Here is a 15,848-nt window from a genome sequence, read left to right on the forward strand (position 1 = left end):
ACATGTTGATCCTCAAGGAGGCAGAGAAAGCTAACTGGGAATGATGTGGGCTTTTGAAACTCAAATCCTGACCCCAGTGACACATGTCTTTCAATAAGGCCACTCCTTCTAATCCTTCCCAAACAGTTCCACAGCTGAGGCCCACTTATTCAGACATACAAGCTTATAGGGACCATTCTCGCTCAAATCACTACATTCTACTCTCTGACCCTTATTGGCTTGTGATCATACCTTAATGCAAAATGCATTTAGTCTACCTTGAGAAGTCCACATAGTCTTTCACAGTCTGAATATCATTTCAAAGCAATCTTTTCTGAGACTCAACAGTCTCTTAACTGTAAATCCCTATAAACTCAAAAATCAGATTACCTGCTTAGCCATATTCAGTGGCACAGATTATATATATATATATATATCACCATTCCAAAAGGAAGGAATGGTGGCATACTGAGGAAAAACTGGACCCAAGTAAGACTGAAATCCGGTGAAGCAAACTCTCAAATCCTGTAGCTCAGTGTCTGATGTCAAAGGGCTTAGATGGTGTCACTCTTCCAGCTTTGTTGACTGCAACACACTTCTCTCTCTTGGTTCGGTTCTACTTCCTGCGTACAAGTCTAACTGACAGGCCTCCCATGGCGTTGGTGCCTCTAACTTCCTGGGGTCTCCAAGTGTAACCCAGGCTTCATTTTCACAGCTTCATGTAGTGGTTCCTCCTCTCTCCCCTCCATGTCTTCCTCCATCTTACCTTCCTCTTCTCTCCCCTCCATGTCTTCCCACTTGTCCCCTCCCTCCTTGGTCACCTTATTTCTCTCTGTCTTTGCAGTCATTTTGTCAGCCACAGATAGATTTCTGTGCATTTGTGCACATTTCACAGCTTTGAATACAGTACTATCATTTTATCATAGTTGTTTGGTTTGTGTATGTGTGTGTACATACAGACCAGGAAATTATATTTATTTCTAATACCATCGTCTTTTTGATTCAAGTTTTTAGGTTTTTATCTGTACAAAAGTTTGGGAAAGAGGTTGGCAAGAAAGAACGAGGTCTGTTTGCATAGGTTTAGAGCATTGGGTTTTCTATTTTAGGCTAGTACAGTATCTTCTCTATGCACAAGTTTTAAAGTTTGAAGGTAGAATTTAATTTGTATGTTATTATTGATAACGTCTCTGTTAGATATACTGACTGTCATCTGAATGTTCAGCTCCTTCAGGCAATGGCTCACCTGGTGGTATTCTCTCTCCTCTGTTTGCAGCATTTGGCACAAAGCTCTTGAGTCATGATAAATGTAATAGGCAGTGTCCTTTCACATCCGCTTTGACTGTAAATGATGGATTCTGCTTTGCAGTATCTTTGGAGCTTATGTATACTACTTTATTTAATCATCAAATGGTTACATAGAGAAAATGATCTACTAAATACCCAGAATATAGTAGTTACTTGGTTATTAAGCACATTTAGTTAATACAGACTCATAACAACAGTGAGAACTATGTTGTGTCATAAGGGCAACGGATATAAGGAAGATTCTGGGAAAAGTAAATGGAAAAACAACTTACTCTTTTTAGGTATATGAAAAAAATTATTTTCTCTTTCTTTTCCTCTCTCCCTCAAAGTGGTGATGATAGGAACAGAATATAGTAGCTATTTGAGATCAGTGTTAGAAAATTGAGAAAAAGCACTACATGCTTTGTTACATATGGTCTCCATGTTGGAAATACTTAACTCTGAAAGGGTAGGAAGGTTTGGAGAAGAGAGTCTTGTTCTGTAAGAATAGCTAACCCTGGGCTGGAGAGATGGCTCAGCGGTTAAGAGCATTGCCTGCTCTTCCAAAGGTCCTGAGTTCAATTCCCAGCAACCACATGGTGGCTCACAACCATCTGTAAAAAATGAGGTCTGCTGCCCTCTTCTGGCCTGCAGACATACACGCAGACAGAATATTGTATGCATAATAAATAATTTAAAAAAAAAAAAAAAAAGAAAAGAAAAGCTAACCCACCAGAGCTTCATGCTGCTATGTCTGAGAAGTTTGGCTCTGGTGGAGCTTGCAGTGGCATGTAGTTGTTATGTAGCCTAAGGCCGGGTGGTGCCTGCTGATCTGTAGAGTGGGAAGCACAGTTCTCTTTGCTTGTGTTTGCTTTTCCTGAGTTGGGCTTGTAGCCACAGCATTGCATCATCTTTATTTGAACCTGGTGATTTGATCGACATGCTTATTGCCTTAGTGGTTGGGACAGGTAGAAAGTGTCTGGGAACAACAATTGTTATGTAACTTTTGGACCTTGACTTGTGTGAAAAACTTATCCTTTTAACCGTTCTGCAGTCTTGGATTCACTGTGTGGTGGTGCGGGGCTGTCTGCTGCTCCTCCCATATCCCCATTCTTCCTGTTGTTTCAGATCTAACTCAGCTCAGTGAGTCTTAGACCGCCTACTTTGTGCTGGACCTTATAGGATCCTAAAACTTTCATTCTGAAGTTTGTTCAAATGTAACAGCACTAGTTGGTGCAGCCTGTTCCATGTGACCAGAATGTTGAAAGCAGGAATTCATGTTTGCTCACCATTTGTTAAAGATATCATTTATATTTGCAAATATCAATAAGAAAACTAAAACTAGAATTTGAAGAAATTGGGAGAGGAAGGTTTTCTTTTTGGAGGAGAAATCTTGTGTGCTGTGATGAAAGCTGAACGGACCCACTAGGGGGTTCTTCATCAGTCAATTCAATTCTCTTTGCTACCTGTGCTCTCTTTAGGTCATGACTGCTGCGAGACAGTAAAAGTGCTGCTCTGTGCTTCCAAAGAGGGCCTGCCTGTGTTTGTAGTAGCTGAAGAAGACTTCCATTTCGTCCAGGACGAGGCGTATGATGCAGCTCAGTTCCTGGCAACCAGTGCTGGAAATCAGCAGGCTCTGAACTTCACTCGTTTCCTGGACCGATCAGGACCCCCTTCTGGAGATGTCAATTCTCTCGATGAGAGGGTTGCACTGGCATTCAGACACCTGAAACTGCCCGCAGAGTGGAATGTGTTAGGGACAGATCACACCTTGCATGGTGAGAATTTACATGACTCAAACTGCTTCGGGGTGCTTGTGCCTTTGCTTTTAAACGACCACTGTGTTCAGGTTTCCTGCAGTGGCCGAGTAAATTAGAACTCTTGTACAGAGTATTCTCTTCTCCTGGTGACATAGCCTAAGAAGACTGGCACATCTCTTTGGGTTCGGACTGACTTTTCCAAGCAGGGCTGTTGATTTACACTTCATGAGAGAACAGTAGAGTAAGCTGCTGTTTAGTCACAGAACTATAAGTACAGGGTTTTTGTTGCTGTATCTGAGGTTCTGTTAAAAAACGCTGTGGGGTTGTAGGAAAGCAGCTGTAGGAGTGTGTCAGGGAAGCATCATATCAAGATAACCATTGAGAAACTCCACAGTTCTTTGACTAGGGTTATTGATTTTATGGCTCTCTATATAAAGGTTCTTACAGGGCTGCATTTACAAAAGCCACTTCTATTGTAATAAATACATTAAACAATTAAACAAGGGTTTCCCCCATATAATTATTCTTATAGCAAATGATATCTAGATGTCATGATTGCAAATACACATATTTTAGTAAAATCTTCTGGGCTCATAAATAACATCCTGTCCCTATACTTAGTGCAAATCCAATTGAATAAAAAGTGTAGAAATCTCCCACATAGTACTCAGAATGTTTGTTTCAATACTGACGAGAGCGCCATTGAAGACTGGAAGCCGGACTTCTAAAGGAAAGGTTTGCTCTCACTTTGTAGCTGTCTCTGAAGGAGCATATGGTCTTGCGTGATGTCTGGAGTCCACCCAGCTTCAATTACAGTGTTGTGTAGGGTGAGCGGAGAAAACGTCTTCCTCTCCACGGATGAGATGAGGAATTAGTGCCTAAGTACAGAAGCCATACTTAGTTCCTGTCCTTCAGACCAGTCAGATAAGTTGATTCTTCCTTGATTGAATGGTAAGGAAATATTTGCTGACACTGATTCTGTTAAATCAGGTTTAAAGGCAAGCTGTGACCAAACAACAGCTTGATAATGCCATGCTTCAGAGACATACTGATGGTGGTCATAAATACTGCCAAAACTGGATTGTTCAGGGAAAAAGTATGGACATTCAAATCTTGAAGAAAACTTTTTTTTTCACTTTCTTAATAGTACAGTATCCAAGAAATTTCTGGATACTGCTAAGATATTAAGGTCCAAATATGTGACAGTTACCTCCTGATTACCTATTCAGAATACCTATAGATGAATTCTGATTCTTCCTAGTAGCTCCTGCCATTTATATATTGATGTGGGAATTGAACTCTGGTCCTCTGTCGGTTCCAGCAAGTACTCTAAACTGCTGAATCATTTCTCCAGTCCCTTCCTTCCCTGTCTTTTGTCAGAGGAAGCTGGCAAGCTTTAATTTGTTGTATACTTTTACTGCTTCTAGACTTTCTGAAGTATAAAGTGATACTAGCAAAGACTAATATGTATACTTTTAGGAAAGTGCAGAACCACAAAATTATATCATTGCATACTTGTTACAATGAGTATTATGGTTTGGATATAAAGTGTTGGCAAAGGCACCATTGTTGGGGCTTGGGATCCAGTTAGTGTTGTTGAGAGATAGATAATTGGATCATGGGACAAGACCCTCTTTAGTAAATTAATCCATTGATGCATTACTGGCTGAATGAATTAGTAGGAAGTGGGCCTGGGTGAAGGAAGTCGTTCACTGAGGGTATGCTTTGAGGAGTATATCATGTCACTGGCTTTTCCTGGCCGTCATGAGGTAAGCAGCTTTGGTCCACTGCGCCATTCTGCCGTGATTTACTGGCTCATAAGTAGGCCCATAAACAATAGAACCAGTTCACAGGCTGGAACCGTGAGCCAAAGGTGTGGCTTAGTTGGTAGAGTGCTTGCCTTACATGGATGAAGAGCTGGGATCAAGGTGTGGTGAAGCACACATGTAATTCCAGGCCATAGCAGGTAGATAGAGGAGAAATAGGAGTTCAAGGTCTTTCTCTGCTACATAGCAAGTTCATAGTCAGTTTGGGATTTATGAGATCTAATCTCAAAATAAAACAAACAAAAAAAAGGAATCAGTTGTTTGAATACCCCACATTCTGTCATAGAGCCCAGAGTGATTGACACAGGCATCTAAAGTTAAAAAGATGAAACATGGTGCAGAATAATATGTCCCGTTTTGCTTGTGGAAATGCCCACTTTGGAGAAGTGTGGTAGTTTCTTCTATCGCCTAGATACCTACTTTTGGGCGTTTACTCTAGAAAAATGAAATGTCTATATACAAATATAGCATTGATCATGTATCACCAGAAATGGAAACAGCTCACATCCCTCTCTGAGTGATACTGGCACACTAGCCGATTGTAATACAGCCATACAGTTGAATATCACTCAGCAATTCAAAAGGAACAAAGTATTGATATGTGCAGCAACTTGAATGTACTTTGAAATTTTTGTGCTTAAGTCAAAGTCAGTTCCCAAATATAATATATGGTTCTGTTTCTATATTCTGAAAGGATGTCATTAAAAAAATATAAATAGATTTTATAGGCAGGTGGGTCTCTATGAGTTTGAGGACAACCTGGTCTAGAAGAGCTAGTTCCGGGACAGGCTCCAGAGTTACAGAGAAACCCTGTCTTGAAAAACCTATATATATAATCAGTAGTTACCATTGGCTGGGAGTGGGGAAAGGTCTAACTTCAAAGTCTTATCATGGGAGAATTCTTTGTGAATATGTGAGTTATTCTGCAGCCTGTTTTAGTGATATATATAAGACCCTAATGCATGCTGTATATCTCCCCAAAATGAATTTTATTGCATACATATATTTTAAATAATAACTGAAATTCAGAAGTAGCTAAACAAGTTAAATATATACTTTGCAAGGTAAAATATTTAATGTACTTATTCTTACATTTGTGTGTGTGTTCACATATGAACATATCGACATACATGCTACAGCACACATGTAGTCAGGACAAGCTGCAGGAGTCAGTTTCCTTTATCATGTGAGTTTGTGTAATAAAACTCAGATTGTCAGGCTAGGCGGTAAATGCCTTTACTGCACTATTTCACTGGGCGAGTGAAATATAAAATATAAAAAAATATAAAGGTATTTACTTTTAAAAGTATGTAAGTTAATGCTTTGAATCATGAATCTGATTTTGAGTACTCTCAGTCACATCTGTAGTGTAGATAGTTTGCTCAGATGTAGGTTAGAATCTAGGAACATTGGCTGTGATCATGATAGATGAGTATGTTAAGAGCCTATGTTTGCTGTTAAAGGATGAAAAGCAATGGAGTAATCTTTGCCCCAGCCAATTTATATAGTTAATTAAAATGCATTTTAAAGGAAAGAGCTGTGAAACAGACTTTGTACCTGGGACAAAAACAGGTAGATAGTATGTCTTGTTATATAATAGGGCCACTTGCTGTTGAATTTTGTTCCAGAGGACGACGACTTCTACTACTTCTACTACTACTACTACTACTACTACTACTACTACTTCTTCTTCTTCTTCTTCTTCTTCTTCTTCTTCTTCTTCTTCTTCTTCTTCTTCTTCTTCTTCTTCTTCTTCGCTATTTTTTAAATTTATTTGAAAAAAAACCTATCTTTTCTCATTTTACATGCCAAATCTATTTCCCACTTCCTTCCCTCCTCCTGCTTTTTCCACACTCCTCAGAGCAATATGGCTTCCCATGGGGAGTCAACAAAGTCTAGCACATTGCTTTAAGGCAGAACCAAGGCCCTCCCCCGCTACATGTAAGCCGAGCAAAGGATTCCCTTCAGAGGGAATGGGTTCAAAAAAAACAGAACAAGCAATAGGGATAAATCCTGGTCTCACTGCCAGTGGCCCCACAGTCTACCCCAGCCATACAACTATCACCCACATTCAGAGGGCCTAGTTTGGTCCTATGCTGGTTCCCTCGCTGTCAGGCTGGAGTTGGAAGGCTTCTATTAGCTCAGATAAGCTGTTTCAGTGGGTATTCCCACATGATCTTTATCTCTTTGCTTGTATTCGCACTCCTCCCTCTCTTCGACTGGACTTTGGGAGCTCAGCCCAATACTCCCCTCTAGTTCTCTGCCTCTGCTTCCATCAGTTGCTGGATGTAGGTTCTATGGTGACATTTAAGACAGTCATCAATCTGACTACAGGGCAGGGCCAGTTCAGCCACAGGAATACTTATAATTCTGTACAAAGGAAGAATGCAAGACTTACGGGTAATCCTCAATAATTGTTGAGATGCAGTGCTGTTCTGGTCTCTGTGGTTTAGCCACACCTTGATAGACCTTTGCATTTCAGTGTGGTTGTTACGGTTTCAACCTAGAGCCAGCCTACATTTTTGAATGCTATTTTGAAGGTTCTAAAGCCTTTCAGTTGGGACTAGCCAGTGGGAGAGGTTACTGGGGCAGGTCTTTGGAGGTGATACCTGCTCCTGCCCAGCCCAAGTCTAACCACTGTCCTGTATGCTGCCATGTGAGCAAGCTTTGGCTATATTCTCACACAGCCATGTTTTCCCTGCTGTGACTGAGCAAAATTTCTGATCCAAGAGCCAAAATAAAGCCTACTTCCCTTATTGTTTTGTCAGGTGCTTTGATCACAACTCTGAGAGAAATAATTAGCTCAGAGGTCAAAAAGGAACACAACCAACATGGTTTCTATGAGATAACTCTTTTGGGCCCTAAATGTACCTGGAAGAAAAACATTCAGGAAGGCAAAGATGAAGAGGAATTGTTGGAAATATTGCAAGAACATTCTGACTGCCTTGATCTAATTGAATTCTGTTGTGACGAAGGACCCAAATAACATTGTAGGAAATCTAGCTAGCAACCTAAAAACAAGAAGTTGAGAGTTTAGGAAGTGGCTTGGGGTAAAGACCTTGCTGCACAGACATGACAATCTGAGTTTGGATCCCAGCACCCAGTAGAAAGCTAAGTGTGGTGGCTCACATTTCTGACAGCAGAGACCAACAGGCCTTGGGAGCTCCTTGGCCACCATGCCCACAAGCACCGCCAGCCTACCCCCTGAAATATAGAGTAAGTAACTCTTGAAATATAGAAGACCGGGAACGATGGGTTGGGGAACCATAGCAAATGAAAATCGATTGTGAATTATCAGTCCTCTGCACTTAAACGAGATGAAAGGAAGAGAAGCAATCTGGCAGGTCGAGGTGTAGGTTAGAGCTCTTATGCTATTACAGCAAAATAGCCTGGATGAAATGCTATTCCTAGTTTAATCTTTTTCTGCCTTTTATCTTTGTCTCCTCTATTTTGAGCCTAATTTATATGGCTCATGTGAAGAGCCAGTTTAATATGAAAGAGAATAGTCAATCTGAGATACATATGTGAGATAACTCTACTAAACAATAAAATAGCACACCACATGGCAGCCGTATGGAGAGTCTCAGGAAGGATGGAAGTAGCCTCATACAAGAACATTCACAGTATCATTTCATTTAGGTGACTTTCTAATAGGCAAAAACAAAAAATTCAAAGCAGTGATTGGTTCTAGTAATCAAGCTTTAACTGGAAAAGGGTATAAAGGAACTTTGCTTGATATTCATAATGTTCCATATTTTGATGGGAGTGTGATTTAACACAAGTATCAAATGTGCTGGTGTAGTATCCCCTGCTTCTAATTCCAGCATTTGGGAAACAGAGGCAGGTAGATCTCTCTGAATTCAAGGTCAGCCTGGTCTACAAAGCGAGTTCTAGGACAGCCAGAGCTACACAGTGAGACGAAAAGTAATAATAATACCAAATGTCATACTGTATTGCTTGTATTTTCCTATATCTTAGTCATTTATACTCCTAGCCATGTATTCTGGTTGGTGGTACTCATCAAGTCAGTCTAATGTCTTCAACTTCCTTTGAAATGTTTAACAGACGGATTGATGCGTCAGGCGGTGGTGGCGCACACCTTCAATCCCAGCACTCTGGAGGCAGAGGCAGGTGAATCTCTGTGGACTCGAGGCCAGCCTGATCTACAGAGCGAGTTCTAGGACAGCCAAAGCTACACAGAAGCCCTGGAAAGAAAGATAGTTGATAAAGCACATACATTGATGAGAGAACATTTATTGTAGGACTTATGTAGTTTAATATCTGGTAATTGTATAATTCCTTTAGCTTATATGTATTTGAAATTGTAACAGAAGATGAGGGTGGGATTGAGAAGTGGGGATGACTCGACGCGAGGTGCTTGGCCTTATGGTGCCTTACTTTCTGGTGACTTAGAGCAAAGGTACTAGAAAGAGTGGAGGCTGGGAAGAAAGTTATTTTGAGGAGATATTACCTGATAAGACTGGAATTAGCCTGCTCTGAAAAAAATACCCACATATTTCCTGGTCCATAAGTGCTTAGTGCTTTGGTATTTTGATAAGGTTGTCAGAGTGAACGACATAAAGTACGACTCAGATGTACTTAATCCTTGATGAGAATTCTTTCTGCCTTTTCCCCTGGCCTTGCCACTTCCTCAGAGTGTGTGTCTATTAAAATTTATGCATGAAAATAATTATTTATTCAAGGACATTATTTCAGTGGTCATTTTAGGAATTGGGGTTCAGTTCTTAGAGTACTGAGTATTAAATCAGGCCCCTTGTGTGCTCAGCGTTCCACTCCTGAACAATTTTCCCAGTCCCCAAGACATTTCAGTCTCTGTCCCTGCTTGAACTCATTGCAAGGCCTGAATTCATCCCAAATATTTAAAAGACCAATTCGCTTTTAATGAAATTGTGTTGATCATAGGTAACACAGTGACGTTAAGAAACAGTGCAGTTGGGACTAGAGAGATCAAGTGCTCATAACTGTGTTTGCAGAGGACCCGAGCTCAGTTCCCAGGTTGTGCACAGTTGCGGGTAACTCCAGTTCCAGAGGATTCAGCTCCCTCTTCTCGGAGGCACTTCACTCACATGCTAAAACCCCAGCCCAAAAGAATCGAAAATCTTGTAAAAAAAAAATTGTTTATGAGAAACACTGCGGTTCACTGTCAAGTCACATCTTCAAGGATGTCCTTACTCCTGCTGTGGTACTCACCTGTAGAACCATCTGAAGATTTCAGAGAAAAGGAAAATGCTGGGGTCCATCCAAGAATTCTGCGAGTGCTAAGAAAAAGAAGTTGAGACCCAGAAACCATGAGGAAGAAGAGATGAAAAGCAAGCTGAGAGGAGGAAGGAAAGCACAATTGCTGGAGCTGAGGACTGTCACGTGTAGAGCCACAGGCAGCAGCATCTCTGCCTTGGTCCTAGCGCCGTCTTCACAGCAGTGTTGCTAGTGAAGTTAACATGTAATCCGAAACCCGAGAACAGGGCCAGAAGCAAGGAAGAAGGGGAGAACTAGTATTAATGAGAACCCTGCAGGCAGTCATTAGTCTAGTGTTTCATCTACCCCTCTCTGTTACAAGAGCACTGAGAAGTGATGGTGTCTTGCTCCAGGGGTCTGAAAGTGAAGCTCAGAGAGGCAAGTGAATCATGCCTACTCACACTGATGCTTGAGGCCAGACCTGAGCCCACTTTTGCCTGATCGGAAGCCCTTTCTCATCCTACCCACTTTCTTAGGGACCCAGCATGCCAAAAGAGGATCCTACATTTCCAGTGAGGTCAACCCAGGCACATGGTGAAGTTCTTAGTGTAGTCTTATAATTCGACTCATTGTACCTGAAGATTCATTTCATTTTCTCATTAAGCAAACACAAAGCTAGTAGTGCCAGCAATTTGATATGCCCTTAGTGTGAGGGACTTAAGACCTGTGTGTACTTAACAAGTCTAACCTGTTTTTAGTGTTTAACTAGCCAGCTCCTGTCTGAGTGTTTTTTAAAAAGTAATTACACCCTTCAGGATATACTCACCTAAGTCTTGACAGCTGTTCATCTTAGAGCCCCATCGTCTAGAAAGTGCTGCATTTACTTTGGCTGTTGTTGTTGTTTTAATGGAAAGGCCGTAATGTAGTCAGCCATTCTATCAACTTCTCTGAGCAGGCACAGAAATGACTTGGTTCTCTTTGTGGGTTGAAGATTTTGTGTCATCATTTTTTTTTTCTGTCTTTGTTGTTTTTACTTGAAGGGGGATTTTACCTGGAATAAAGTTGTTTGCAATGTGTTATCGTTTACCTTCAAGATCCTAGATACTTGAAAGCAACAGTGTCTACCTAAACTTGTCTCTTTTTGTTGTGGTGGTTTCTTTGATCTTTGTTGGTGGATACTGATATATAGTCTCATTTTTATGTTCTCCGTTTACAGATGGTGGCCCCCGGGAAACATTGATGCATTTTGCTGTGCGGCTGGGACTGTTGCGGTTGACATGGTTCCTGTTACAGAAGCCAGGTGGCCGTGGAGCTCTCAGCATCCACAACAAGGAAGGGGCAACGCCTGTAAGCCTGGCATTGGAGCGAGGTTATCACAAGCTCCACCAGCTTCTGACTGAGTAAGCCTTCATTCCCGTTTCCCTCTTGTCTAGCCCCACCCATATTTCATAGCAGCACAGCCCACTGGCTCTGCACCTCGCCTGCCACGGAGGTCTGCAAGCTTGCTCCTGCTAACTGCTTCATTGCTGGGAGGCCAGTGTGAGTCGCGTTACCATTTTTCTTCCTCTTGGTCTGTTTTCACTGCTTCTTACTGTTTGCATTTTATTGAAAACTCAGAATGAAATCTTGTCTGTGGGGACAGGGTAAGGTTACTGGTGTGTAGTTTGGATGGTAGTAGAGGAAGAAGCAGTGTTGCTGTGTCACACTTTTTTTCTGGTGTATCTTTAGGACCTGAGTAACTATTAGAAATTGATAGTTAGATGTTAAAATTGTATATAAAATACGGTAAAAAGTTGAATTTTGGTTTGAATATAATTTCTGTGGATAAAGTTAAGAGCAGTGGTTTCCTATGAGCAGCAGTTAAAAGCAATTGCATTGTCGTGGAAATATGCAGTAGGAAATCCTGTTTGTCTTTGAGCTCAGTTTTTGTTTCTTTAAAGACTCCTTTGGAGGAAGACTAGTAGTCAAAACATTGGATTTTTTTTTCCTTTTTAAATAAAAGAATAAGTAGAATACCAGTGCTTTTTCATTGGCATATTTTCTTGCTTAATATGTTTTTACTAGTTTTATGATCATCATTTTTCTGTCATAGTATATGAACCAAACTATATGGGTTCCCTGTTCTTTAGTATGAGGGATCCCTGTAAGCTGAGGCAGTGTTTCCAGATTTTTAGATGCTTTGCTTTGCTTGGAGTTGGATTTAATTTAGCTGCATTTCATGTCATTATTAGTTGTACAAGGTGACTGGAAGGAACAGGAGGAGGGCGTCGGATTTAAACAGCTTACAGTTATATAAGCAGAGTTGTTTTCTCTTTCCTTCCCCCCCCTTCATTTGCCAAGCTTATAACTTTCCCAGTCAAGCCAGGCAGAAAGGTCTTTTCAGATCAGACAGCTTTGCAGTGGGTGCTGTGATGCAGTAGTGGAAGGAGGGGCACCGGGCATCCTTCGTCTTGGATGAGCTTCCGATACCCGAGCTCTCCTATGACTGTATTCCAGAACGTGGTCTGTTCCCTGCCTTCATCATTACTGTCTGGCCAGTGATCAGTTTCCTTCTGTTGTTTACCTCCTGGTTTCAGGGAGGGAGGATTGCTTTAACAATTGAAACAATTAACTAGGAATAGCTGTTGGGTTTTTTAATGCAGTTCCTCCAGATCTGATATTACAGCTGAGTTTTTGCTGGGAAGATGAGTTTGGCATGGACTGCCATCCAAATGGGGAAATAAGCGATTGCAACATCTTCATTGTATGTGTGGACTAGGGTGTCACAAGACAGTTATTGCAGCATGACTTTATGAATGTTGGAATAAATTTATTCTTGGAGATTTTTGCTTACTTCAAATTGCAGCCTCTGTTATTTACAGAAAAGTAAAAGACACTAGTGCTTCCTTTTAAAGGGACAGTGGTGAGGGAAAAGTCAACCTGAGAAGTGGAAATAGAGGACTTTAATAAGAGTGTGACCACCCTACTTCAGGTTTCACTCGCTTAGCGTGAATTTCTCCAGGTAGTTACTGTTTGAAGCCAAGGAAAAGTGCTGAGTTACGGCTGGCAATTAAGAAAGTAGATGTGGTTCCCCTAGTTCTCTTAGTCTTAGTTGAATACCAGTGGACTTTGCTAGAATTCAGCTGTGATGGTGAATCATTAGGAGAGATCATTCTTCACTGTCTCTCTCTCTCTCTGTTGAGGGGACACACACACTCTAAAATATACTCTTTTGGTTAGTTTAATTATATAACTCGTTGTTATATAACTGTCACCACTATCCATTTCTAGAACCTACCATGAACTCACACAGAAACCCTGTACACAGGTAGCCCTAACTCTGCATTCACTTTCTCCCTTCCCCTGGTGGCCTCTGTTCTACTTCCTTTCTCCAAGAATCTTCATTCTAGGTACCTCACATGAGCAGAACCTAGAGTGTGCTTCTGCAGCTGGCTTGACATCACTTAGTATCCTTAAGATTCAACTCTGAGCCAGGTGTGGTAGCACACACCTTTAATCCCAGCACCTGGGAGGCAGAGGCAGGTGGATCTCTGTGAGTTTGAGGCCAACCTAGTCTATATAGTAAATCCTAGGACAACCAGGACTATGTAGAGAGACCCTAATTCAGAAATGAAAATGATTCAGCTGGGTTAGTGAAGTATGTATCAGGATAATAACATTATTTTGAGGTTTCTAAAAATGATTTAAATATTCTCATCATAAAAAAGTTGTAGATAAGGTGATGGATATGTTAAGTGGGTTGATTTAAATAGTTCTTATTTGGTATACATCTATCAGAATAGTCACATTGTACTCCATAAATATGTAGATTGGATTTTTTTTTTTGCCAGTTTTAAAAAGTCCCAAAAGAAGTAAAAGGTAGAAGTAACATAAATGTTGATCACCAGATGAGTAAATAAAACATGTAAACAAAATGTGTGTGCACAAGATGGATCATTATTTATGAGAGAGGAAACAGGTAAATCACCTCCAGAGAGGCAAATTAACTGATTTATGGTAAGAAGGTAGTGAGCCTGAAATAGGAGACAAATCTCCTAACAGGTTGTTGATTGCTTACTACTTGTGGGATCCTTAGAAGAGTTTGAGGAATAGACTTGATAGGATCTGTAGAGAATACAGGCAAGCTTGTGAACATTACTGAGTGAAGGGTTTGTTTTAAAAGACTCATAAAAGCTTTTTTTGAAAGTTAAGAATTTCTGACTGCACATTACTGTCTCCAGTGTATACTAAAATCTCCAGTCTTCCTCTCACATTCTCATTTCCCTTCACGTTGACCTGATCCGCCCTGTCTCTTTCTCCCTTGCCATCATTCCTTTCTTCCCCTTCCTTTTGTGGTCCTGGGGATTGAGCCCCCGACCTTAGGAATGATAAGCATGTACTTAAGCTCCTGAGCTCCCTCCTTAGCTCTCTAGTGTCTGTATGCAGCATGCTTACCAGGGGAGGGCAGAGGCCTGCACATGGTGACTTCCTCTGCTGCTCCACCTGAAAGGTCTTTGCCTTCTGTCCCGAAACTAAAGCTTAGTTTGTTTTCATTCTTGGTTTTTTTTGTTTGTTAGATTTTGTGCTTCTTTTTCTTTTTCCTGCTAGACTGACTAGACAGCGTCCTGATCCCCCTGACTCCACCCCCCCAGCACTAGGGTGACAGACCTGAGTCCTGTCATGTCTTCTTATGTGGGTGCTGGGACTAAGAACTCAGATCACTTGCTTACACAACAAGCACTTTACTGGAACATCTCTCAACCAAGGCCCATTTCTTTCAAAATCACCTTTAAAATTAGGACCAGATTAAGGAAGGATTGTGCACTCAAAAGAAAACTCTAAACAACTAAATAGCTATTTATTTACATTCTAGTCTGTGATGGTTAGGTAATTGTCAGCTTGACAGAATTTACACTCACCTGGGATGTGGGCCTCTGGGCATGTCTAGGGGAGATTATCTTGACTGCACTTACTGCTCTGTCTTGCTGGTTTGTAGCCACTGTGCTCAGCTGTCACCAGAGTCACTATCAAGGATATTTTTGTCAGTCTTCTTCCCCCCCCACCTTTTTTATAATCTATGGTTATCACCTTTAACTTACTATAGTGACAAGGAGCAGGGTATTTATCAACTTGTTACTCTCATTTTGATCTTACACTATTACTGTGAGTATATTTATGATCTGAAAATTTATCTTCAATAAAATATTTTTCATCTCGTGAAAAGTCCTAGCTCCTGGGGAGTTCATATAGTCCTGCTCCAGCTTCAAGTAGAGCATAGTCATTTCTTGAAGTTTACAGTTTCCATCCAAGCTCTCTCGCTTGTAGGTGATGGATAGAGGTGAAGAGCTTCCGGAGAATCTTAGCTTCCTCACTTGGATTTAGTCTAAATCACGAATCCACTCTGAGCCTGTGTCCCCCTCAGTCACATTGTGATTTGAAACAGATGAAATCTGTGCAGATGCTTTGCTCAACTACATGCCGATCTGCTTGAAAGTTTCATAAAATTGTGTGTAACAGCATCAGTAGTCTTAAGGCCCCTATACTGTACAACTCAAATTTGTTTGATTGGTCTGCTGGGAATTCTTTTTTGTAATATATATCATGGTTTTCTGGAAGTTAACATTAGTAGAGAAATAGAGAAAATTTCAGAGCAGCTACTTTTGAATGTGAAGTCTTCCTCCTCGAGGCAGTATCACGGGTTGTTTTAAAATGATGTACATTGCTTCTGTCTTTAGAGGAAAATAATTTTTTTAAAGAATGTCAACTCTAGAGTATTGACATAAAGTGCTGAGGTATTTTAATTGCTAGTAAGAGCCAGTTTACA

General features: G+C 40.9%; 1 protein-coding gene across 10 annotated transcripts in view; it reads left to right on the forward strand.

The window, feature by feature from the left end:
• The window catches only part of Akap13 (A-kinase anchoring protein 13), a 270,998-nt gene that overhangs the window by 98,464 nt on the left and 156,686 nt on the right, over positions 1 to 15,848 (forward strand). For all 10 annotated transcript variants that reach the window (XM_038314009.1, XM_038314012.1, XM_038314015.1 and 7 more), the window contains exons 4-5: positions 2,745 to 3,041; positions 11,262 to 11,445. In XM_038314009.1, the coding sequence (XP_038169937.1) occupies positions 2,745 to 3,041; positions 11,262 to 11,445 (481 nt within the window). The remainder of the gene's footprint in view (positions 1 to 2,744; positions 3,042 to 11,261; positions 11,446 to 15,848) is intronic.

This window comes from Arvicola amphibius, chromosome 12, assembly GCF_903992535.2.
Source record: "Arvicola amphibius chromosome 12, mArvAmp1.2, whole genome shotgun sequence".
Taxonomy (NCBI): domain Eukaryota; kingdom Metazoa; phylum Chordata; class Mammalia; order Rodentia; family Cricetidae; genus Arvicola; species Arvicola amphibius.